The sequence below is a fragment of the Dunckerocampus dactyliophorus genome, chromosome 4 (assembly GCF_027744805.1).
Source record: "Dunckerocampus dactyliophorus isolate RoL2022-P2 chromosome 4, RoL_Ddac_1.1, whole genome shotgun sequence".
Lineage (NCBI taxonomy): Eukaryota > Metazoa > Chordata > Actinopteri > Syngnathiformes > Syngnathidae > Dunckerocampus > Dunckerocampus dactyliophorus.
The window spans coordinates 3,849,973-3,877,221 of record NC_072822.1 but is presented as its reverse complement, the minus strand read 5'-3'; the positions used below and the strand labels follow the sequence as shown (position 1 = coordinate 3,877,221).

Genomic DNA, 27,249 nt, shown 5'->3' with positions numbered 1-27,249 from the left:
CGGCAGCTAACTGTTATGCTAATGAAGTTAAAAAGCAGATACTGAGCTTAGAACTGCTTTTCAAAAGGTCAAGTCAGTGAACACTTACAGCCCAAATGTTAATTTCAAAGGTCTACAAATTGAGTCGTCTTTACAAAGGTGAACAAAGAATCGACTTCTAACTACAAGTCATCCTGTGTGTGTGTGTGTGTGTGTGTGTGTGTGTGTGTGTGGGTGGGTGGGGTGCACAATAAACGTTTAAAGCACAGCTGGACACAGTCGGTTGCAGATCGTACCTCTGAGTGGACACACTATAAAAGAAGCCCAATAAAACACTTGAAGCGAGAGAGTCGTTTCTTTGATGCTCCGCTAAGTCTAATCTGACAACTCTCAATGCCAGGGAGGATGTTTTACTTTGAAATGTCACACATACACACTCACACACCTGTTCTTGCGTTCATTGAGTTACTTGTTCTCCAATGGACACTACATAGCTTGTACATGTTGATGCTTCACTGGCGACCAGCAAGGACGCTAGTGCCTTAGTTGACATATATTTCATAGAATTGTTGTTTTTTTTACAGTGGAACCTTGGTTACCGTCATTCATTCGTTCCAAAAGGATGTTAACCAAATCAGTTATTCCCATAAGAAATAATGTAAATGCAACTAACTGTTCCAGAAAGCCAAAACTGTGAACACAAAACACGTTTTTATAGTTTTACAATTAGTTTGACGTGCATAAAACAATTGGAAATGCACATAAATACATATAAATGAATGACAGAGATAAATAAACATTTAAGGTTACTTGTACTTTCATTGAAGACGTGATTCTTGACGTGAAACGAAAACAGGAAGGTGGTGGTGGTTGATCCCGCTGCCACATGGTGTCTTTGGGAACAGCCACGTGTTCAATGAAGGTAAAAGTAACCTGAAATGTTCATTTATCCCTTTCATTCGTCCTTTGTATGCATTTACAATTGTTTTATGTATGTAAAACTACAACTTTAAAACTATAAAAACTACTAAAAAAAAGAGTTGGAGCTACTTTTTAGGAAATAAGTCCGTAGAAGAAGACGACTAGCAAGTGTTGAACTGTTCATGCTGTGTTTTGAGCATCTGCGTTCAATTAGGTTATGTTGATGAGACAATAGCCACTGCAGGAAGTACACTGTCCACAAACAAAAAAAAACCCAAAACAAGAAACGCTCCCAATGCTAACGTGTGAGTCTATGTTATGTTTTATTTCTGTCTAATATGTCTTATTTTCTGTTATTATGTCTACTATATTGGGTAATAACATGAGTGTAAGGGTGACTGTGGGGTATTACTTCATGTCTAGATGCTCTAATAATGCTAACGGGTCACTGATATGATCTTTCAACTTTGCAGAAATCTATTCTATATTTAATGTTCTACATAATTTGGGGAACGCCAAAAATCGCACGAGCAAAAAATTGGACGCTTGGTTGTGACCTAGGCTTTAAGGAACTTTTCATTATTAGCTTTTAAATTGGAAAAGAGGAATTAGTGAATGAAAGTGAGCGCTGATTTGGATACATCAACCCCAAAGACAATGGGTCAGATGAGCAGAAGTGAATCATTTCACAAAAACCTTTCAGTGTGGGCATTATCCATGGATGGCATGCGGTCCAATGAGCTCCAATTGAGCCAGAACCACCCTGTAGTAAACACAAAAAGCGAGTGTTGCGACCCAAAGCAAACTGCCTGCTTTGGCGGGAGCTCAAAGCTGACTGGATGCTGTCCAGTGTGGCCGCCAACAGCTGCAATAAACACAACAAGTCAAATTGGCGCAGGACTAGTTCACCGCTTTAATGAATAGCAAGAGTCCAGTTAATTAAAATAATCGGTCACCACAAGACACGACTCTGGAGAGAGGAGACCGCACATTTCACTGAAAACTGTCCCAAAGTCCAGTAGAACTTTTAGAAAGAAACATCATAACCTCTAAAGTCGAACACCCCAGAGGTAATACAATATGGAATTTGACTACCAGGGTCGGGGGGGTGTAGGACAGGAAGTGACGTCGGAGGTTCAGAGTTGAATTTTAGCTTGTCGTGGGTTATGTTCCCCACAGTAGCCCCTCTTATTATTATGTTGTTATTATTGTGCCTGTTCGAAGTGTTGCTCCCTGAGTTGGGTATGAATTCATACCCAACTCAGGGAGCAACATTTCCCTTTTATCGTAGGTGCTAATAGCAGGAGAGGACTATACCACTACTCCGCCCAGGCTTAGTGTAAGGAACCTATAGAAGGAGGGTGTTGGCACACCAATTCCGCCCACTCTTACTGTATTTAAGGCCTAGGCTACCAGCACTTATTAGTTCGCTGATGAAGCTCTTCGGATGAGGAGCGAAACGTCCGACACCTTCTTCACAGAAGTACAGATGACGTCTCAAGAAGCCTTTCCCTCGATGGACAACTCCTGTACGACTGAGAGCCTACACAGACGTATTGTGCCTGTTGTGACATCATTTAAACCTGCAATAAATGCCTGTTCTGGCCATCACGTCTGGTGCTTGTCTCACGGGCCAATTACTGACACCTAGTGGCCAATGTGGAATACTACATTCGCAATTACTGTAGAATGCATCTTCTGCTGTATAGTATTTTATAGTATTTTAGTTCATTTAGTTAGTTCCTTTAGTCATTTTTATGCTTGAAAATAGTTAATTTTGTACAATTTGCTGAAATATGCATTTTTTAAAAACTTCTTCTAGGCCGTAGTCAACCACAAAACATCCATCCATCCATCCATCCATCCATCCATCCATCCATCCATCCATCCATCCATCCATTTTCTATGCCGCTTAACCAGCGACCATTTATTAATTTATTTTTGAAAAACCGCGACAGAGTGAGGGTGCGATGTTTGAACCGCGGTGTAGCGAGGGACGGCTGTATATGAATCTGCATCAATGCACCGTTTTACTTTCCTTTTTGTATTGTTTCTTGATTGAAAAGAAACAAACGGTGATGAACCACTTTTGTTGGCAGGAGTAAAAATCACTTCCGATACGTAACATGACTCAATTATATCGTATCTAAATTATGTTTGCCACCTTAAATAGATTTTACGAGCATTCTTCTTTTCCACTGTATTTGTTGAGCTATAACCGAGTGAACCGCAATGAGTCGGCCCCATAAATATAATTACCATTTTATGAACAGTCTGATGCTGAATAAACTTTCAGCATCTGACTTCTCAAACTGAATAAACGGTTTTCGTTCACATTCCCACCAGGCGAGCAACAGAGAAAATCATTGATCTGCCTTAATGTCAGCACGAGAGCGGGACTTTGACTTCCTGAGCCGGACCATGAAACAAACAAGTAATAAAACAAATACGGATCAGATGATAAGAGACGAAATAGACATGGGCACAAAGAACCCCCGAAAAAAGGAAAAAATGAGGATGAAATTAAAAACATAGACTTACATGTGAATCCCAAATCACTCTGTCTGTCTTTGGGCTCAACGGACGTCTGAAACAATGAACCTTGGGACAAGAAAAGAAAAAGATGGACGGATGAACACGACCAAACAGAAAAGCATGGAGGGAATTATCAGCACTGTTGATCTCAAATGGTATTTCATTCCAAATGCATTTTTATCTTCCACTAAATACGCTGTTTTTCCAAATAATTTCTGCGTCTAGCAAAATGCCAAACTGATTAACGGCCGACCCGTGGAAGACGCTAAATGTTAACACAGCGTGACAGAAAGGCACGGCGCTCCAATTACGACACAATTGTCGACGCAAATACGAAAACAAGACGCCATCAAATGGAGTGCGATTGATTAAGTGAAAGCCAAATGAAAGGATAATAGCTTCAGGGATGAAAGAGAAAAGCACAAGCAAGGAGAACAATGGCAGATTTGAAACGCTTAAAAATCCAACAATTCAATATAGGTGATTATTTTTCATGCATTTTGTCCACGAGTGCCATTACTTTAATGTGTATTTACAGTATATGTCTCAAATAAATAAAGGGGCCGCTTTTGTTTTCAAAGGCATGATAAAAATCCCATGAAAAGAAAAAAAAAGACTAAACGTGCATCATCATAATTTAAAAAAACGTCCTGTTCAGATGTGTTTTTATTTCATCTCTCTGTGATGTGATAATGAGGCAGGTATATCTGGAGAGGGCTAGCATGGTGTTCAACCCGCTGCTTTGTGATGAAACATCAACATAAAAGACATTCTATGGCTTCTTGTGAATGCTAGCGGTTGAAACAGGAAGCCCCCCCCTGCATGGTGTGTCGTTAGAAAGACAGGAAGTCGAAATGTCTAATCAATCTACTGAACCCTGAACCCCGTAGCCATATTTCACAATCTTATTCATAAAGACAGTAGTTAATACGGTGTGTTAGGAGAGAACATACGTAGTAAAAGTGGTCACTTCCCTCTGAATCAAGTCATAAAAAGTCACCTTTGGGTAAAACAACGATAGGTAACGATCAATGTACAAGTTTTAATAGCATGGTGGCTGGCACGGTGCCTTGCAGAGAGCCGAGTGGAAGCTCAGTTGTTGCCTGGCGACCCTGGATCATTTCATCCTATAGTCTGTAATAACTGGCGGACCAGCCAGGACCACCGGAGCTGACGTTACCGCTGAGAGCTGTGTGCGGTCGGGGTGGGGGAAGTCATCAATTCTTAGATGGATCGACATTGACATAAATAATCGATTCATAAATGTCAATAATCGATGCTGACGGAACAAAAAAAAAAAAAAAACGGAACAAAAAGAGGGAACGCGGTAGGGCCGCCCGGACGGTTAATGGTGGTGCACCTAAGTGTAATGGACACCACACACGGGAGGCGACCAACAACTTCCATAGAGGAGAAGACAGATTTTTTTTTTACAGCAGGAAGTGGAACAAGTTAAATGTAAAATATTTTTATGCTCTGCTGAATGAATGAATGAATGAATGAATGAATGAATGAATGAATGTGACTGCCATCATGGTGGGTATATATACTCAAGCTCACCAGGAGGTGATCAGACCTCGACAACAGAGGATGAGAACTTTCTCTGGGGAAGGGTAGGGTGCAGGCACTTTATATCCAGATCAAATGTAACAACACAAATGTTTTTCAGTTGATAAAAAATAAAGAAATGTGACTAAGAAGTATTTAAAAACAACTGGAAACCATTTTCTTTTTACCCAAAGTGAATTATGCTCTTCCTTTTCTTCTTATCTTCTTAATGAGCAACTTGTGTTAACATAGAAAAAAAACTCCAAAGGAGTCAGTGCCTCACCAGCCGCGAACCTCACCGTACGCCAGTAGCATGCTGCCAATGTTGATTTCTCCTCCGAGCGTTTTATGATGTTTAATTTGACTTGCACTTTTACATGCTGCCACCAGACGAGCCTGCCTCACTGCCGTGGGAGGCGTAATGGAGATTAGACTAAAACATTTAACTAAAAAGAACAAAAGCCATGATGTGCCTCCTCCCAGTGTAGAAACGTGACTACCAGTCCGCCAATATATTCACCTGCCTACATACAGTATTACTCCGCCACACGCATGTAACTTGTTCTTTTTCTTTTGTACAATGTTTATAGTTAATGGCAGGCCATGCGTAACGGTGAAATGCCAAAACGCAGAACGCTGTCAACAGAGGACTGCCTGTACTGGATTTGTTTGTGTGTCACATATAACGGTACATACATCACATGTAGGTTTCCACGAGAAAAAGACGTTTCTAACATTAAGTGAGGCAGATTTGACTTTAATATTATGGAGAAAATGGCGGCTGCAGCATGTGATGACGAGGGGCTACCTTCCTTGCTAATGAAGGGTTGCTGCCAGTGTTGTGTGAAGCAGCACCATGAGCACCAGTGGCATCATTACATGCACAAACACGTGTGTGTGAGTGTGTGTGTGTGTGTGTGTGTGCTGTTTCTAAAAATGTTTTGCTCTCTTCTCTCCTCTCGTCAAACGCCTGTCTGCCAATTACTCTCGGCACAATGAGTAACCAAGGTACTCCTGCAAGTCAACAAATATAATTGCCTCCACCTTGGAGAAGCCGTCGCTGCTGCTTCTATATTTGTACGGCAGCCACTACCCCCCCCCCCGCTTCAGCTTTTGAAATTCATCACAGACCGGTGTCGGAATGAGCCAAATTGTGTTTAAATTGGTGGCTGATACACTTCATGATGGGACCTTTACGTTCTCACAAGTAGGACGCTTTGACTTACGACAAAGTGGCCAAAGTGAGGCTACTTGTGGTGACATGCCGAAGAGCAAATCAGGCGTCACGTGAATGAATCGCCACAATAAGAAGCAAGCAGGAAGCCTCCCGAGAGGAAGAGCGACACTGAGGCAGGTGAGAAAGGGGCGATAGGGACGCCTGAGGAAGAGGAGGTGAGGAGGAAGGAAGATTTTCAAAGTGATGCATGAAGGAAGAAATGCTCCACGCAAATCAAATACATATGCCATGTTGATTTTCAAGCATATACAGTAACCCCTCATTTATCACATTCAAATGGTTCCAGACCCGACCGACATAAATTAATTTCTGCAAAGCAGGATTCAATATGAATAAATAGAATATCATTGTAGTTAGAACTTAGACTTTCTAAATACTTTAGCATAATTAAAGCCCTCTAGACATGAAATAACACCCCTATAGTCACCTTTACACTCACATTACCCAATATAGTAGATATAATCAGAGAAGATAAGCCATTTAAGACATAAATAAGACTCATCCTTGTGTGTGTTTCAATAAATGTCTTCCGGATTTGTGCAATGATGTTGGGGATTATGTTGAATACGGCCACAACAATAGCTCGTGTTATGATGATGGTGATGATGATGACTATTATTATTATTGTGTAATTATTGTGCCTGTTGTGAGATACATAATTGTGAAATAATAACGTTGGTGAACAAGTCTGGTATGTGTTCCGAGTGACACCTAATGGCCAGTAGATTACCGTCCATCAACGTCTTGTATTGCCTTAAACTGTAGTTTAGTTCATTTCAAACATTTTTATGCTTGAAAATGCTTCATTTAATCCAGGAATGCTTAACATTTGGTTAAATATGTATTTTTTGGACAAATAGTAGGCCGTAGTCGATCACAAAGCAGTGATCACTCATTAATGAATGAGAACCGCGATGGCACGAGGGTCACAACGCTCACAGGAATTGCCACAAAAACATAATCACCGTATATTACGTGTAAACTCAACTATTCTGCAGCTACATTAGCATCACTGCTCCAGCGCTGTGACACACTGACAAAAGAATAAACAGAGCTTTCAAGTGCAACACAAACATAGCGGACATCCAGAGATGAAAAGTTAAGACTTGGCTACAAAAACACCAGCGCTGCTCCAATAATTTGTCAGCAAAACATCTAAAAGAACAGTAGAAGAATCTAAAACTCAATGAGTGACCAGCAGGGGTTTATGTCACACATGCTCGGCCACAGCTGACTAGGTACGAAAAACTAGAACCTGCTCAGTAAGTGCAGCCAAGCCGAGTAGGTACTTTGCATCTTGTTTATGGGCCTGCAGTGAAAGGTCAACTCACTTTGCATACAGAGTCCGTCGGTGCAGTTCTGAGACTGAAGCACGAGCCCCTCGCAGTCCTTCCCTCCATTTTTGGGGGCGGGGTTGTTGCACTCCCTCCTCCTCCACTGGGTGCATTCCGTCCCGCAAGCCGACCATTTGGACCACTCGGTCCACATGCCGTCCACTGAGAGTGGAGTGGGGATGTTATTTTAATGATGGCACTCTTCTGCACTGCAGTCTCTTAATGGTTTCAACTCACCCGTGCACAAGGTGGTACATGGCAGCTTCTGTATGGCCTGTCCGTCACATGGGAGTCCACCGTTTAACGGGGCGGGGTTGGTGCAGCTGCGCGTTCGTTTCTGGAAGCCCCTCCCACAACGGCTGTTGCACACGGACCACTCTGTCCATGTCGACCATCCACCATTGACTGCAAAGAGGAGACATCAGTGGTTTCATGAACACACCGCCAGTCATAGCAGGCTTGTCATTCTTGCACTTTGTTTCGGAAGGTGTGGCAGAAAAGACCGTGTTTGCCCCCCGACTGATAGCAGTTGGCTCATTTGTCATAACTGAGATGAAACTGGACACAAAACACACACAAATCTGAGGACCAATCACATTTCAACTATGGTAGGACAACATAAAAGACATGCTGGCTTGCGTTACGTCAGAATGCATGATAGCCGTTGTCACGGTAATAAGATTCTTGATTCAAGAGATGACGGTGTGATGATGATGATGATTTGCCGCTTGCTGCTACTGTATGCCACATTGAACTCAGAAAGAAGACAAGAAAAAAAAAGACAGTGGACCCAAAATTTGTACTGTAAAAATTAGGGATGACTCCGATCAGGGTTTTATGCTGCCGATTCCGATCACCTATGAGTGAAATCTGCCGATACCAACACCAATTGCAAAGATGAAGTGTAAATTTTGAAATGTACGATTGGCTATATCGGGGTCACCAACAGTTTTCTTTGTGAGATATATTTTTACACAATGAAAATGGCCAAGCTTCATAGCTTATTTCAACCCCCAAAAAAGCCAATATGCTTGTTTTACTGTAACATTAACTAAATGCTGCTATCCACAACTCACATTCTGTATTTCAGAATGCATTTCTTTCAGGTGTTCTCACATGATTAACTGAAAACCTGGATGAAAAGCAGGCACCTCATGTGGTCGTGGGGGGCTCACGTTGGTGACCCCTGGGCTAAATGGTATGAAAGGGGAACCATAAAATTTAGACAGAAACGTATTTGACTTACTTTTTCAAGATCAGGCGCCTTCTTTAAGGAGAATTTCGATGCCACACCCTATATTTTTCGTGGAATGTGTTGCAGGGTGCAAAACTTGCAAAAGTCCCACACGGCAGACATGCTTATTTTGGCTTTGTGAAGTGAAAGTGGGCAGGAGACAGTCGCTATAGGCTGGATGCTGCAATGGGGGTGGAAGTGATCGGCGGGGGTGATCGGCGTTATAAAGCAAGTATCGGAATATGCCGATACCTTGTTTTTTCCACAGAAATCGGCCGATATTGACCAATGGCTGATCGATCGGAGCACCCCTAGTAAAAATGCTATGCTTGCTTGCAAGGTGTCTTGTGACATATGTCGATATGCTTGTGTCATGATCAGCACATCGTTTCTCTTATAGTCATAAAGTGGTAACCGTAAACCGGAAGCCAACAACAAAAAATTGTGATAAAAAAAGTCAATCAAGTGACCCAAGCTTAGCAACGCTATCAATTGACGCAGGATAGCATTTTTGGTCCAGTGTCTTTAGCGTTTCTTCTATCGAGTTCAGTGACGCACAGCAGCAAGCAGCATATCATGCACTGTCTTGAATCTGTCTTGAATATAATCGAAATCGACCACCAAGGGTCTCAAGTAACGAGCAAAAAAAAAATAGGTCACTTCTTTTCCTCCCGTCTCCTCTCGCACCTGCATGTTCTCCGTCCATGCAAACCCTCTCTATGTTTTATCCCCCCGTGATCCACTGTTTTTCCTCCCGCAACTTTTTCACCTTGTCAACAGTGTCAGCCGAGGCCTCAGGGGAGCCGAGGAGATTGAACCGCAGATTGAACAATCTATTTCTGTAAGGATACATCAGTGTCAAACCACTCCATCTCTAGCTGTCTGCAGCCAGCGCACATACACACACATGCGAAACACATTCAGTTATTTGTGATTGAAGCACTCAGTGGATAGATGCGCTGTTACACTTGAGGAAAACAGTGTGTTTGTTTGTGCGGCGTATGTGCATTGTTTCCGCTCCTCTCACGTTGACACTGGCATTTGATAAAAATAAAAATAATAAAAAAAAACAGAACGAGGGAGAGGACATTTTTTTCCCCCAGAAAAGCCCAAGAAAATTTCAACGCCACCAATCAGAAAGTGAGTTGTTTTGTTGTTGTCGTTAAGTCACAGCTGCCGGGCTGCCATATGCTCGCACAACTCATTTGGTGGCCATAGTGTTGTGATTTTAAATGAAGGGTGTGATTGGTGAGTCTTAATGGAGGTGAGGTCGTGGGGGGGGTTGGTTGGCATCACAAAGAGGACCAGAGTTGGCACCAGAGCAGAGCTAATTTGACGTGGCAGATGGGAGCTGGCTTGGCTGAGCAGAGCCTTTGTCGGAGGGTTCTGAACTGGGTTACAGCTTTCAAATGACTGATGATTTAACATTACACAAATATGATATCATGATTGATGATATCGTCAAAACATAGTTTTCTTCTCACTTGCACAATAACAATGATTTATTAATCACAATATTTTTATGTAAAAACCCCACATTCCACCCTTGGTGAGTCGAGAGTGCTAGCTGTCGAGCTAAAAGCCTGGATATCCAGCGCTACTCCTGAGGTGTCAGGGGTGGAGTTTATCCCAAGTATTCATGTACAGCTGCGCCAGCTGGCATCCATTACACTTAACTATTAAGTCGGGTGTCCAAAGTGCAGCCCGGAGGCCATTTGCAGCCCGCAGCTGTTTCTTTTATTGGCCCGCGGCACATTCTAAAAATACAATTAAACGAGAATAAAGAAGAAAAAAAATGCTCGCATCTTCACCTGCTGTGGAACACATACGTAAACAAGATGTCTGCGACGCTCGTGGAGAGAAAGTAACGTCGAGCGATTTGTGAGGTTTGATTTTTTGCGGGGAGGCATTTTTGTGATAGAAATGCATTACACTTTTGAACGCATATTGTTTTGAGAAGTCAAACTCTCTACTTAAGTGGCCCCAGCAACTAACCGCAACTATGTTCCACATCACTCAAATTTGAAGAGAAGTGGGCTCACGGGAACCAAGCGAAGGTTGATTTACTCCACTGCTGATGGCAAAGGCAAAAAAGCGTTCTGTCTTTGAATGTGGGTGGATTGTTGAGCTGCACAAGCAAGGCCTCTCGCTGCTGCTGGGGTTGGACGCAGTAAGACAGTCATTTGAAACTTCCTCAAAGATCCCGAGGTCAAGTGGTAGATCCCAAGCCACGGGACCATCCTTGCAACCAAATGAAGGTTACTGATGCCGAGTGCAGTCCAATAACCATCATACGTCATCTGCGAGAGAAGGGCTTTAAGAACAAAAAAACGTCTTCAAAGGCCTCGTCTCCTTCAACGCCACAAAATTACCCGTTTGGAATTTGGACGAGAGCACCAAACATGGGACATTGAAAGATGGAAGAAAGTTTTATTCTCCGCTAAGAAAAAAATGTAACCTTGACGGTCCTGATGGCTTCCAACGTTACGGCACGACAAGGAGATCGCTGAAGGACAACGCTGCAGTTCACAATGCCTGCCTGACAAAGGACGTCCTAAAGAGGAATAACCTCACTCTTTTGGACCATCCTGCGTGTTCCCCTGATCTAAATCCAGGTGAGAATATTTGGGGATGGATGGCAAGGGAAGTTTACAAAAATGGACATCAGTTCCAGACAGCGGATGCCCTCCGTGAAGCCATCTTCACCACAGGGATGAACATTCCCACGAGCCTCCTGGAAACACTGGCATCAAGCAAGAATGGCACGCACGAGAATGGCGCAGCTACTCATTACTGAGTCCTTTTATGAACATTTTATTTCTATTTTAGAGGGGTTTAGGTTTATTTTTTTAGCTATGGTCTTAAACTTTTGATCGGCTGATGAACAGCTTACTTCACTTTAATGATTGTTTACAATAATTTGCTTACTGAAATTGTTTTTTTAGTCTCGCTCCCAATTCTTCTTCTTGCATTTTGAAGCTCTATTTAGAACCTCCTTGCAATTTTTTTTTACTAGTCTTACATTTTCGATCAGGAGTGGATATTCAAAATCAATAGCTTTCAAAGGTACATGTTTTTTTCAATAATATGTAAAAAAAAATCAATTGCACTTATTTAAAAACGTACCATAAACAATGACAGTCGCTGTGGTGCTGCGTCTTTTGGCCACGATGTTCTTGGCCACGCACGTGTAGTTGGCTGTGTCCGACAGACGCGCTTGCTTGATGATCAGGTTGTGGTCGATGGTGATGTAGAAGTTTCTGTCCTCCGCCGGGTCAATAATTTCTTCGTTCTTCAGCCACTCCACCTGGAAAGAAAGAGAGAATGCAAGGCGTCAGACTACAAGCACGAAAGCGATTATTAAACACGTTATGATCACGATAAAAAGCACAGTTGCTTTTAATCAAGTTCATCGCACTACACTACATCAGATCTTGGCAGCAGGAACTCTTACCATTTCTGTTTTATTAACAGGGGTTATCCTCTTTTTATACTTTGAAATGACAATTTAAAATCTTATCAAGTGAGAAGAGTGAGGCGCATCTCACTTGAACATTGTAACTTTGTCTTATGCCTGTGTGTTGAATTCCCTTTATGGTTCACTATTAGCGGTGGTTTGACTTATTTTTACACTTGAATCAGCATTAAAACGTTACTTGAGAAATGTACACTATAATAGAGTCGACCTTACAAATACACACATAAATAGTGTATATTATATCCGTTATTATCACTCATCAGCTATGATTAACACAAAGGTGTGCAGCGTAATTGAAAGCCTGCTGCTGCCAGTAGGGGGCATCTGATGGTACAAATGTAATCATAAAGATTCACGACAGATGGCGGGTGACGTAGACAAGCAGGCAAGTGTCTTGAGCATATGCTTTTACAAGGCACTTTGGGTGAAGGGTAGGACGACGGGGAAGTATCCTATTTATGAGCCTAATCACATTTCCTGAGTGCAGTATTTACTGCTCCAAATCCTCGTAAATTCAGCCGGTCCGAACTTTATGGCGTAAATGTTCGTGCCGCGTTGTTCCATTCACATTGTTTAATTTCCTCCTCGCCTCACATTAGGAAATGGAAATCTCAGATGTGGAGAAGGAGGTGAAAAAAAACCGTGTGGTATTATTGTGACACCATGCTGTTTTTTTTGTTCTTGTAGTTATTCAAGCAACTTGCTCATGTTCACAGTCTTGATTCTTTGGACAACAGGCTGCTGTTTGACCTTTCCGTTTCTCATAAAAATGAAAGGTTATGCTGAAAACAAGAAAATAAAAGACAGGGGAACACAACAGCACAAATGGCACACAAAGTGTTTATTTATAGTGTAAAACAACAAAGAACAATTCAAAATACTGGTAAAAAAGTTATCATCTACACACAAGTGTGCACGTATCACATTCATTTCATTAAGTGACACATAAGTGAAGCATATTCTCAGATGAGCAAACCTCTGTGAGTGAAAGGAAAGTTAAAGTATTGATACTGTACATACTGTAGGGTACATGGAACATCCATCTCTATACCACTTATCCTGTTCAAAGCCACAAGGAAGCTGGAGCCTATCAGAGCTGACCATGTGTGGAAGGCATTCACCAAAGACAATTCCCCAGCCAGACTTTGCCTGTCCATCCATCCATCCATCCATGCATCCATCCATCAAGCCATCCATCACGCCTCCATATAACATCAATATGTCCAAGCTATTCATCCATCCATTCATCCATCATGCCTCCATCTACCATCAATATGTCCAAGCTATTCACCCACCCATCCATCCATCCATCCATCCATCATGCCTCCAACTACCATCAATATGTCCAAACCATCCATCCATCCATCATGCCTCCATATAACATCAATATGTCATCCATCCATCTGTCCTGCGGTCCATCCATTCATTCATCATACCTCCATCTACCATCAATATGTCCAAGTTATTCATCCATCCATCCATCCATCCATCCATACACCCGTCCATCCATCATGCTTCCATCTACTGTCAATATGTCCAAACCATCCATTCATCCATCCACCCATCCATCATGCCTGCATCTACCATCAATATGTCCAAGCTATTCATCCATCCATCCACCCATCCATCCATCATGCCTCCATCTACCATCAATATGTCCAAACCATCCATCCATCCATCATGCCTCCATCTACCATTAATATGGCCAAGGCATACATCCATCCATCAATATGTCCAAGTCATCCATCAATCCATCCATCAATCCATCCATCCATCAATCCATCCATCATGCCTCCATCTACCATCAATATGTCCAAACCATCCATCCATCCACCCATCCATCCATCCATCATGCCTCCATCAACCATCAATATGTCCAAACATCCATCCATCCATCCATCCATCCATCCATCCATCCATCCATCCATCCATCATGCCTCCATCTACCATTAATATGGCCAAGCCATCCATCCAGCCATCCGTCATGCCTCCATCTACCATCAATACGTCCAAGATCTTCATCCATCCATCCATCCATCAATCCATCCGTCATACGTCCATCGCCATCAATATGCCCAAAACATCCACTCAATCATGCATCCATCCATCATCCAGCCATTGAATCAGCCTATCATCATCTCCTAGCCAACAACCGTCATGTATTCATTCATATCCGCCAAATGCATCCATCTATCCATTCAGTCATACATTCCTGACCTCATTCATCCAACCATCCATCAGTACCATTGATTCACCACAGTTTTGTACAAGCTATCTACAAATCTAGCCATACACCAAAACTGTGTGTTCATCCAGCCATCCAGCCATCATTCACCTATTCATTAATCCATCCATTGACCATCATTACACCCAAGCCAGCCATACACTATACCTTTCACTGACCCTTTGTCCAGCCATGCATTAAAACAAGCCTTTGTCTATCCATCCATGTCTCCAATAATAATTCATTGACCATCATCATGATGCCATGTCATGTTTATGACCTCATCCATCCAGCCATCCACTAAAGACACCTTCTATCTGTCCATCCTTGCAACCGTCCATCCATTCTAACTCTGTGGTGTAGCTTGTTGTAGCTATGTGACACGTGTGCTGAAGTGTTCACCTCATTACCTCGGGACTTCTTCACTTTCCTCCAAACACTGTTAATAAACGACTCCCAGTCAGCAAAAATCAATGAGGACAAACATGCCTCCTGCATTTAAAAAGTAATTTGAAGTTCAATGCCAATTAACCCTGCCAACCTTCTGCTTTCGTACTTGCTTACTGTAGCACTTTCCAGCCTCCACAACACAAATAAAGGAGACACAAGATGAGGAGGACACAAAAAGCAGACCTGTGCTGGTATATTAGTGCTAGATTTGATTGTACACACGCACTGCAGTCTGTCATTTTAGCATGCCAGACTGACATACGCTCCGCTGGGCTCAGACAACCCGACCCCATGTGGTGGCAACACCACCACAGCCATCGCATCATTAGCCCCTGCTGGTTTCAGCGACCATGTTTTCTGTGTACGTGTGTGTGTGTGTGGGGGGGTGTCTAAAGGTAGACTGATTGGATCAGGCCAATCTTTGGGGGGGAGATGTTGTATTTGTTATTTTAACTCTCGCCCCCACAACACCTGTCTGTCCACTTTAGCTACACACCACTACACAAACACACACACCAAAAGCCTCTGATACCATCGCACATGCACACAAACACACACAGGACGTGGCCATGTCCTTTGATTCAACTGATACAGGATTTCAAAACGGTTCAGGAAAAGTCCAATCTTCTCTTTAAGACAAAGAAATCATGTGATGCTCTCTTCAAAGGCCTAGCGGCTTTGCTTAATCACTGCTACAGTATGTGTACATTGATCTCATATGAACCTTTGAAGCAAACACACACCGTTATAGCACAGAATTATGGGACGCCCCAACAGTTTCTTCATAACTCGAAGGGTACTCATTGGAGTTCAAACCTCCCCCAAGGCTCAGCAATCATTAACATGTTCAATCATTAACTATTCGATTGAAAAAAGCCTGACGTGCTGTTTGATGTCGTTCCACTCCAGTCCAGTAGGCAGTGGTCCCGAGCTGAAAAAAGTGGCAACCGCCACACCCAGAAAACGTATTTCACAGCAGCGCTATCTGCTGGATTTGGACCAGAATTTAACCTCTTCTTAACCACCGAGTCTCAGATAGTCACCAGGTGTACGATATACAAATGAGCCTCTAGGGTCTCCAATTAATTAAAAAACATTGACATTAATAGCTGTGGCTGTAGGCAACCACATAATACAGATTTTTTTTTAAAATGAACAGTGCATTTGAAGTATCATGAGTGGTCAGCATCTGACAGCTTTATCTACCTCTAACTCCCTCATTCACTAATTACATTGGTAAGGCCCTATAAAATCAGTTACATTTTGTTTTCAGTTTTTTCTGTTTTAATTTTGTAGAATTTCGTTTTTTACATTTTCCACTTGTTTTACCAGCATAGAGTGTGTATTTTTGTGACTTAAAAAAATGTCCTTTCAATGAAAAAAAAAAAATTAAAAATAAAAAAAAGAGATCTATCAGTGTGGAAGGGGTTGTGGGGCCATTTCTGGGGCTTCGGGGCTCCGGCGGGCCGCAGTGGGAGCCATTATCCACAAATGACCAAAACATGGAACAGTGGTGAACCTTCCCAGGAGTGTCCGGCCAACCAAAATGATCACAAGAGCACAGCCACGACTCATCCAAAAGACCCCACAACAGCATCCAAAGAACTGCAGGCCTCACTTGCCTCAGTTAAGGTCAGTGTTCATGACTCCACCATAAGAAAGTCACTGGGCAAAAACGACCTGCATGGCAGAGTTCCAAGACCAAAACCACCGCTGAACAAAAAGAACATTAAGGCTTGTCTCAATTTTACCAGAAAACATCTTGATGATCCCCAAGACCTTTGGAAAATACTCTGTGGTCTGACCAAACAAAAGTTGAATTTTTTGGGAGGTGTGTGTCCCATTACATCTGGCGTAAAAGTAATGCCACATTTCAGAAAAAGAACGTCATAGCAACAATAGAATATGGTGGTGGTAGTGTGACGGTCTTCAGGACCTGGAAGACTTGCTGTGATGAATGAAAGCATGAATTCTGCTGAAGGAGAATGTCCGGCCATCTGTTGGTGACCTCAAGATGAAACCAACTTGGGTTCTGCAGCAGGACAATGATCCAAAACACACCAGCAAGTCCACCTCTGAATGGCTGAAGACTTTGGAGTGGTCTAGTCCAAGTCCTGACCTGAATCCTATTGAGATGCTGTGGCATGACCTTAAAAAGGAAAAGCCTCCAATATGGCTGAATGACAACAATTCTGCAAAATTCCTCCACAGCGCTGTAAGAGACTCATTGCAAGTTATCACAAACGCTTGATTGCAGTTGTTGCTGCTAAGGGGGGCCCAACCACTTACTACAGTAGCTTTAGGGGGCAATCACTTTTTCTGTGGATAATTTTTGTGGATGGTGGCTCTCACTGTGGTTTGCTGGAGTCCCGGGGCTTTGGAAATGGCTTTGTAGCCTTTTCCCCACTGACAGATCTCAATTAATCTCAGTTAAATTATGTTTTAACAGGGAGGCAATCGCTTTTTCACACAGGGCCATGTAGCTCAATAATAAAAAGTTTCATTTAAAAAGAGAAAAAAAAAGTCCTTTAATTAAATTACATTTATTGATGTAATACACCATTGGCCAATTTTAGTCAGTATTTCAGAAACAGATGTAGCTTGGCTAACTTTTCTAATGGGATGTCAGCCTCTGCCTCTGGAAGACGTCGTCACTGATGTAATTCCAATTGCGTAATTAATGTAAGATATGTTTTATGACACCCTTATATTGTTTACACGATTAGACAAGATGTGTTGAACAGTGTGCTTATTTTGAAGACCGGAAGTGTGTTGTGTGTGTTGAGAATGTCTGTTGATGATTAAGACGAGCTGAGTGAAGGAATAAACGTGCCTCTCGTCCTTATTTCACTCAGAACTTGCACGGCGTCAGGAGGCATCGTAAAACGCTCGGTTACATTAACTAGCGGTAAAACACAACATGACGTGAGCACGCTCATACAGCCACCCCAGCATGCTTTGCTAAACTAAGCTAACCCAGCTAGCCTCCAGTCACGCTCGGTAAGAGGAGTTTTTCCGCCAACTTTTGCCAGCGTTTGAGGTCGGGCTTTTGACATGTTTAGTTCGGGAGGGGGCGGGCTAGTGTTTGTGATGGGATTCCGCCACGATTGAGCGGTCCGTTGGGGAAATACTTCCCCACACCAATGTTCCTTTCATGACGGCATTTCATTCGCATTATGCATATTTCCGCGAGATTCCGCTTTTAACAATAGATTTCATTTTCATTGGTCAATTCCGCAATTCCGTTCATGCCGACATTGGTTGTGTTGCTGCTGTATTGTGCAGTGTAGCCTACTTGTTAGTAAAGGACCGTGTCAAAGAGAGATAAGTGTTCCTTTCTACTTTCTCATGCACCCCAAATCATTATTATTGTTAGAAATACGTATTGTAAATAACAGCTTCTCTCCATTACCGTCCTGTTGTCTTTGCAAATCCTAGCGCGGACATTGACAGGGTGAACAAAAATAAACTTTTAGCGGTCATAACAGCATGTTCAACCATTACCATTAAACCATAGGTACATATAAACATCCTGGCTATTTTTAGAGCACATTAGTGCTGTAACTGACAGAAGTGACAGCTCTATATAGTGTTTTTTTTTTACATCTTTATTTTGTACTGTGTTGAATACTGCTACGCATGCGTCATAAAGAGAAATTGATTCAAATGCTTCCTCTGTTTTTTTTTTTTTTTTAAACTTGCACGTTAAGGACAAATGTCCCATTTCCAGCTGTGCGAGATCAAGGCAAAAGGAAAGCATAATGTATGGCATATTCTACTGAGATGCGTGTATTTGGTGATGGTGGCGGTTGAACAAAGACTCGGCTGCGTGCCGCGCGAGATAAAAGTAGGCCACGACACAGAGATATTTTGTTGCACTGGGGAGCGCCGCAAAAAATGTTTTGAAAGGTGACGCTTTTGCGGCGTATCTGCGAGAGAGTGCAGGAACATCACAGTCCGCCTGTGTCGGCAAAGAGGAACATCATATAAATCTTGCAAAGGCAAAAAAAAAAAAACAAACGGCACACCAAAAAGTGAGATAACAAGGCAGAAAATATCTATAACTAAATGTGGCCTTGTAGAGCCACTCATGCAGGAGTAGTGCAGAGCCACAAGTCTGCTGCCACTGAATCACAATACAACACAGCACACAATCCAGAAGAATCAGTACCTGCAATCACACTGTACTGTAATTGTGTGCGCCTCTGCAGCAGTGTTGATACTGAGGATCATCCCCTTGATTAGCTATATTATTTCCATCCCCGCAAGACCACAGATGAGTGGCTTAAAGAGCTCTCCCAGTGATTACCCTGCCCACGTGTGGGCGGCCTCTGAGGGCACCGTGCGCTCTAATAATCCCAACAAGCCACCCGGGAAGATTTGTCACTTCATTTCATGGTGGAATGACACTGAAGTGTTGGGATGCCGAGGTAAGAGAGCAGGAGGAGATAGAAAGTGGAAGTTCACACCGCGTACCTGCCAGCACTGGCAAATTAGTCCTCAGTAGCATCTCTTCTGCAGAAAGTTTGGTTTGAGTTGGCTGGAAGAGTTGTATTTGGAATATCGATGGTGCCGTTCCCAATTTAACACAACCATTCCCATTCCACCTTATCATGCCACACAGGAATGATAAGTTGGATGTACTGGATGAGCCACAGAGCGTACAGTCGTCCCTCGCGCTACATCATGGTTCAAACATCGCTCCCTCACTCTATCACGGTTTTTCAAAGATTAATTCATGATGATTAATTCGTGGTTGACTACTGACTATTATTAGTCAAAAAATAATGAAAGACAAGTCATATCTAGTATTCTGGTCACGCTTGTGTACCCTGCCTCTCGCGCAAAGTCAGCTGGGATAGGCTCCAGCACACCCCTACGACCCTAGTTAGGATAAGCAGCACAGAAAATGAATGAATGAATAACAACATATAATTAATTATATTGCAATTATAATAAAAACATATGGCATTTTTTATCTGGCTCTAAAGTACATAAATCAATTATATTAACTATTTTTAAAAATATGGTACTGTTACTACTACGATTTGGAAAACAACATAGGATTATTTTATTTTTTTAACATTTTGTCATTGTACAGCTGTATGCTGTTAGTTTCAATTTACAAGCTTTCACAGAAATATGGCATTCCATTCCATTTAGCAGTTACAGCTTTTCTGTACATAAAACGAATATATTTTATGTTCATTCTCACTCCCTGTCTCACTCACACACACACACACACGTACGTAACACACATAGACATCTTGGCCAAATTCATGCGCGCTGTTGGATTAAATTTCTATTAGCTTTCCCCGATTGAGTTTGAAGAGTGTTGATTAGCCAGTAATGGCCTTTGTTACTGCACTAATGAATGCCTTGATTACTATTCTACTTAGCTCCACATCAGGGGGCAGCTGATGCGTATGTGTTTGTGTAGCATCTGTCAGTGGTGTTATCCGCTTGATAAATACACATTCTCACAGTAGCCAAATGTCTTTTTTTTTGGTCAGGAGGGTTGATGCTAGTGGAAGAGAAAGATGGATGGTGCGGTGTGCCAACACTCATCTCTCATTGCGGCACTCTTCTCTGCCTTGTTCTGTCTTTTCCTCTCAAAGTACTCCACGCTTGTCTGTTGTGTTTTCTTAACACCTCCATCACCTATACTGCCTATTTCTGGCCTCACGCTCTCTTTTCTCATTTATCTCTCGCGCTTTACTTTCTGCTGACTGGACTTGTCCGACTTTTGAGGACTGGGAGGATGGCGTACTCCACATGTGCCTTTGTTAAGACCGGGCTACTATGTGTGTGTGTGTGTGTGTGTGTGTGTGTGTGTGTGTGCCCTAATGGAAACAAGCGTTGCAATTACAGCAATGGATGGCTCAGGATGCCAGTGGAGAGGATAATAATGAGTGTGGCACATCTGGCAGGTGTGTGTGTGTGTGTGTGTGTGTGCGTGTGCTTACACATCCCTCCCCCCCCGTCAGCACCAAAACCACCTTGCCGTTTGTTTTTGATTGGCCAGTGAGGCAGAAGTGACATAAATCAAGCGGCATTATCAAATGAGAACAATTCCCAACTTGATTTGCATGCTGATGGGCAACAAAGGAGCTGTATGAAGGCTTTACTCATACAAGTGATAATAAAACTTTTTCAACACTCCAAAGCTTTAGGGGGGGATACAATCCCTAACATAACCATGTGGGGGTTCTAGTCAAGTGTGTCTGATCTGTAAACATTTTTGTACAGTTGTTCCTCAGTAAACTGTGGTTCCACTCACTCTTTTGCGTTTTTTCAAAAATTGATTCATAAATGATCACTGTTTTGTGGTTGTCTATGGACTATTATTAGTCAAAAAATATTGAAAGACAAGTTATATGAAGTATTCTGGCCACCGGGCATCAGTAATGACTAGTGCTGTCAAATGATAAAACATTTTAATCAGATTAATCCCCTTGACGAAGACAACTTTAGTGGTTTTAGTTCCCAGGAGGAGGACGAGGACAGCGATGAATGACTTTTGTGGGAGGCTACTGTTTTACTAGCCATGTTACACACACTGTTTGGAAAAACACATCCATCCATCCATTTTCTATGCCGCTTCTCCTCATTAGGGTCGCGGGGGCATGCTGGAGCCGATCCCAGCTGACTTCGGGCAACAGGCGGGGTACACCCTGGACTGGTCGCCAGCCAATGGCAGGGCACATGTAGACAAACAACCATTCACGCTCACATTCATACCTGTGGACAATTTAAAGTCGCCAATTCACCTAGCATGCATGTGGGAGGAAACCGGAGCACTCGGACAAAACCCACGCACGCACGGGGAGAACATGCAAACTCCACACAGAAATGCCCAGGGGAGAACCGAACCCGGGTCTTTCCAATCTCCAGACTGTGACTGTGTGGCCAACATGCTAACCACTAGACCACCGTGCGGCGAAAAAAAACATTTATTTAATTAAAAGTTTAAGAAAGCTTTCTGTGTACTAAATATCCCATGTTACGATATGGACACCTCGGCTTACAGACTGGTGCGGCCTACATATGTACAATTTTTTTTTCTTCATATTAGTGGGTGCGGTTAATATACCGGCGCACTCCATAGTCTGGAAATTACGGTAAATCGTGTTTGGCTTTTTAAAAGTCAGATTAACATACCTACTTTATGCAATTGGGAACTCCTTCTCTGTCTTGCTTGTCTGTGCTACTGGAGCGGAGCCGGCGTTCTGCGCACGCGCCAGTCTCCACGGTGACCAATTAATTGTCGCCAAGTGGGTCACGATTGTGTAAAAATTGCTAAATGGTCGCTGTATACACATGGCTTGTAGCCGTTCATGCTAATGTGTGTCCATGTCCATGTTAACTTTAGCTACGATGTAAATTGTTGCCAGGTCGCTCATTGCTGTGGAGACAACAAGACAAGACAACTAAAACAAGACAACAGTGTCTACCGTTACGACTATTAAAGTGCGGTGACCTGTATTGCTTATGTGCAAGTTGCTAGCCATCCCGGTCAAGATGCTCGTCATAAATTGAATAGAGGGTAATTGTTTTGCGTAATGACTTCAACGGAGACGTAATTGCTCGCACAGCGCAATGTGGCTGGTAGAATTCCTTCTCATGCACATTTACAGGCGAGACATGGTTGACAGGTCTCGGAAGACAAACAAGCGACTAGCTCTCTGAAAACCAGCCCAAAACAACAGGCAACTTGGGAATTTGCAAGCGACTTTACAAAAAACAAGCCCAAGTAATCTGGCAACATTGCCCGAGATGCTTTGCGTATATGTGACGTAACAGGTCAACTGGAAAAGCCAGATTTTTACCCGCGCTGAAGGGAGCATAAGCTCCATCTAGTGCTTTGGGACGCACACAGTGCATGGCCAATTATCGCAGTGGAGATAGTGCATATAAACAGGGACGTCATGCCGAGGTGTGAAAAACGGAGAAACCAAATTATTTCAGTAATCTGACTAATTTAGTGCACGGAAACGTACTGAATTATGATGATGCATGCTTAGTGGGTATATTTTTATTCAGTCATCCATTCAGCACTATTCCGATTAGCATAATGCACAAATTTAGTTAAATAACTAAATAACTCCACGACCAAAACATTAGTCAGCCTCAACGATGACACTTCAACCGCAGTAAGTCACTCCACTGTGCCTGCAGCAGACAAAGTTGGTTAATAGTCCAGCTATTGAGCCGTACTCATCTACACAAGCAGTCAAAAGCAGCACTGAAACCAATTTACATAAGTTCTTCACCTCAGAGGCAAGTCGGGTCCTTTCAGAACGAATGAGAAGATTCAAGAAACATTGAGAACCTTGCTTTTTGTTTACATAGATGGTTCATTCTTTCTTTTATTACGTGGAGCATGTTTTTCTTCGTGAGCATGTGCCTTTTGACTTGCTTTAATTGGCCATATGTCCTAATGTTTCCGTACACGTCTCTCGAGGTGATTACGACCGTCCCGCTGCCCAGACGACTCGCTCGGAATGCACTGCAGCTACGATGCGATGCAACGGCAGCCACGGGTGCAAGTTGGCTGTCTGTTATGTGCATGCCATCGTGGGATTCCGGCGAGCTGTGACAGCTTAATTAACGAGATCCCAGCATAAAGATCCAATTAAGTGCGCTGACATAAATGGGTTGCCATCGAGACTCGTAGTGCATCCTCAGTAAAAATGCAATTCACACTCTAAAGAAGTCTTTTCTCGCCTTTAGAGATATGCCCATTGCATTAATATTTATATATTAATTAATTTCTAGGGCCTCACAGTTGAGGATGTGCTATAGTGAGAAGCAAAAATGGAGATAAGGGGAAGTGTTGATGAGCTGCCTTACAATATACAAGACACAAAATGCCCTTACAAAGATAATGCTCACTTTTGATTGTTGATGCTTTTGTAAAGTATTCATGTAATACAGTATTGTGCTTGAGGCTCGCAGAATGCACTCCAGAATTTTACTTGACTGTTTCCACGCAGTTGCACAAAGGAGTATTAGGGCCGCACAAAACAGAAATCAATGATGAATTAAGTCATAGCATAAAGAGAATAATGTTCTAATAATGTAATGAGACACAAGTGGTAATTTCCTAAAGCAAGTATGACAATGATAAAATATATTCAAAAGTTAATAAGTCATAATATTGTTAGAAAAAAATAAAGTAGTGATCAAGAAAACATTTGTTATATATATATATATATATATATATATATATATATATATATATATTACAATCACAAATGTGCAATATAAGACAAAATAAAAGGGCATGAATAAAGCAATATTAAGGAAGAAATAATTTTAAGAGAATAAAATCATAATTCTGAGAATAAAATTAGTAAAGAAATCACAAAAATAAAGATGGATTTTACAAAAATAAACTGTGGGCACCAATCAGAAATACATAGGGCCCTTTGAAATATGTTTTATTTCCCAAATTATGTTTAAATTGTGAAAAAGTCTGTTTTTTCAACCTTTAAACAATAATTTTACCAGCAAAGAGTGTGAACTTTGGTGACACCAAATAAAATGTCAGTTGATTAAATGCATTTCCAATTGCATTATTACTGTACAATATCTTTTATGACCGCCTTATTTTGTTTACACAATTAGACAGTAAGTGGCGAACGGCGCTCTTATTTTGAAGGCCGGAAGTGTGTTGTGTGTGTTGAGAATGTCTGTTGACGGTTAGGACGAGCCGGGAGAAAGAATAAACATGCCTCTCGTCCTTATTTCACTCAGAACTTGCACGACGTCAGCATGCATCGTAAAACACTCAACAATACAATGTAATCACACACACACAGCCTCAGTCGCACACACACACAGCCGCACTCGCATGCTCTGCTAACCCTGCTAGCTTCCATTCATGCTCTGTAAGAAAGCAGTTTTTACGTTTTTCTACCAACTTTTTCCGGCGCTTCAGGTCGGCGCTTCGACATATTTAATTTGGGAGGCAGTTTAATGTTTGTGACGAGATTCCGCCACGATTGAGCGGTCTGCCGGGAAAATAAGTACCGACATAAACATTCTTGCTCCTCACGATTCATTCACATTTTAATGATTTTGACAAGATTCCGCATTTAACAGTAGATTCCGTTTTTATTGACCAATTCCACAATGCCGTCCGTGATTCCGTTAACGCTGTAATCATAGGGTCATAGATACGGTACACAAAGGGAGGCGCTGGAGCTGACTGCAGTATTTTGATTGGTGGACAAAAAAAATGGTTATTCTTCCTGTAGCTTGTGCATCTAATGTTGTGGCCTGGACAGTCCAGTGCAGTTTGGATACATGCTTATGCACAAAGACAACCAGAAACATTCATCTTTTAAAAAGAAGCATCTACATAATCCTATACTCTATGCAGAACTTCCACTGTGTCTTCTTAAGAGTCATGCATGTAGGAATTTAAGAAAATAGCAGGCTCTTGCAGGGGGGGGTATAGAGTACAGTGTACATGTAACAATGAAACAATTCCCAAAGAGAGAACAACACTGCTCTCCAAGGTGTCCCACACAGACAGAACTAGGACACATGAGGACGCCACCCGCTTGGACTGGAGACGCGCCTTTGGAGGCCTATTTATAACCTGCTCGTGCACCGCTCCAATGAATGATGCATGGCACACACACACACACACACACACACACACACACAAGATACATGAGTATTTATTTTACACTACAACATCGCCTTGTGACTTATTGTGATTTTGTCTTTGCAATATGTCAAAATACTGCATTTGTTTTGTGTGAAGGGACACGGCGCTTTGCGGCTGAATGCTAACAAGAGAAAGGAACAGACACGAGAGATGTAGGGAGATTGGTGAGCGCAGGAAAAGAAAGAAGAGGAGAAGGGTCGGTAAAGGAAGAGCAAGAGAGAGAGCGGGGGACGAGAGGAAATGAAAAAGCAAAGGAGAAAATACATGGAAGAAAAGGAAAGAGGACAAGAGAGAGTTGAGGAGTGGAACAAGGAGAGGAAATGGCAGAGAAGAAAAGGAGGGAGGAAATGAGAAAATGGAAGAAAAGAGAGGAATTGAAAGAGGAAAGTAGGGAAGAAAGGTTAAGAAACGAGAGCGTAAGGGGCTATCCACACGGACACATTTTCAGGTCAAAACGGCAAATTATTTGATCATTACAGCCTCTCATCCACACGGGAATGGCGTTCTGGGTGACCTTAGACTTAGACAGACTTTATTAATCCGCAAGGGAAATTGCTTGGTTACAGTAGCTCAACTGCAGAAGAAAAAGTAAAGTGCAGTGCAATATGAATCAAATCAAATGGGCAGACAGTACAGTGCAATAATGTTGTGAATGATCTTTTACAGACAGGTGAGGCATCGTAGAGCCGGATGGCGTGCGGAATGAATGAAGAGATGTAGCGTTCACTGTGGGAACGGAAATGGAGGAGTCTATTGGAGAATGAGCTCCGCTGCCCCTCTACTGTTTTGTCCGCTGGATGGTGGGCTTGTCCATGATGGAGAGCAGTTTGTCCAGCGTCCTTCTGTCTCCCACGGTTACAAACGCCTCCAAATGAGTGCCAATAACTCGTTCGGCTTTCCAGATCAGTTTGTCTGTCCGGTTTATGTCTATTTTTCTGGAGCTGCTCCCCCAACAAACAGCTTCAAACGGCTTCCAGGGTGGGTAAATATGAAAACGCCGGTTTGTCATTGCCGTGTAGATAGCTCCACACGAGAACAATGCCGTCACCCACCCACCGCCGCCTCGACGCCGTCCCGTGACCAGAAGTGAGCTTTGACGACAAGCCAACATAATATGTGAATATTTTGACGGACATGACTCACTTCAGTTGACATTCTCCTGATATTTTGTTGTCTTATACTCCATAGAGGACGTGGGGATGAGGGGAGGACGTGAGAGATGAAAAGAAAAGCATATAGGATACAGGAAAGGAAAGAAGATATGGATGTAGTGAAAGAGGACATGAAGGTAGTTGGTGTAAGAGAAGAGGATGCAGAAGACAGGGTTAGATGGAGGCAATTGATTCGCTGTGGCGACCCCTGAAGGGAAAAGCCGAAAGGAAAAGAAGAAGAAGAAATGTGCAATATGGGAAAGGAAGGAAGAAAAGAAAAAGGGACGAGGCCAGAGGAATGGAGAGAGGAAAGGAGGGAGGAGAGGAAATGAGACACGAATGAAAGGGGAGAAGAAATGGGATAGGAATAGGAAAGAAAACAGGAGAGGAAAGGAAAGTTGACAGAAAAGAGGATATGAGAGGAAGAGAGCTTAGGAGGTGAGGAAAGGAACTGAGACAGGAAAGGAGAGAGGGAAA

The 27,249-nt window shown here is 42.5% G+C and overlaps 1 protein-coding gene across 3 annotated transcripts in view; it reads right to left on the bottom strand.

The window, feature by feature from the left end:
- Positions 1–27,249, bottom strand: part of unc5ca (unc-5 netrin receptor Ca) — a 227,900-nt gene that overhangs the window by 34,421 nt on the left and 166,230 nt on the right. For 2 of the 3 annotated variants that reach the window (XM_054773508.1, XM_054773510.1), the window contains exons 5-8: positions 11,915–12,095; positions 7,792–7,959; positions 7,552–7,716; positions 3,442–3,501 (exon numbers count right to left, since the gene is read on the bottom strand). In XM_054773508.1, coding sequence (XP_054629483.1) covers positions 3,442–3,501; positions 7,552–7,716; positions 7,792–7,959; positions 11,915–12,095 — 574 coding nt within the window. The remainder of the gene's footprint in view (positions 1–3,441; positions 3,502–7,551; positions 7,717–7,791; positions 7,960–11,914; positions 12,096–27,249) is intronic. The other variant, XM_054773509.1, reaches the window with a different exon arrangement.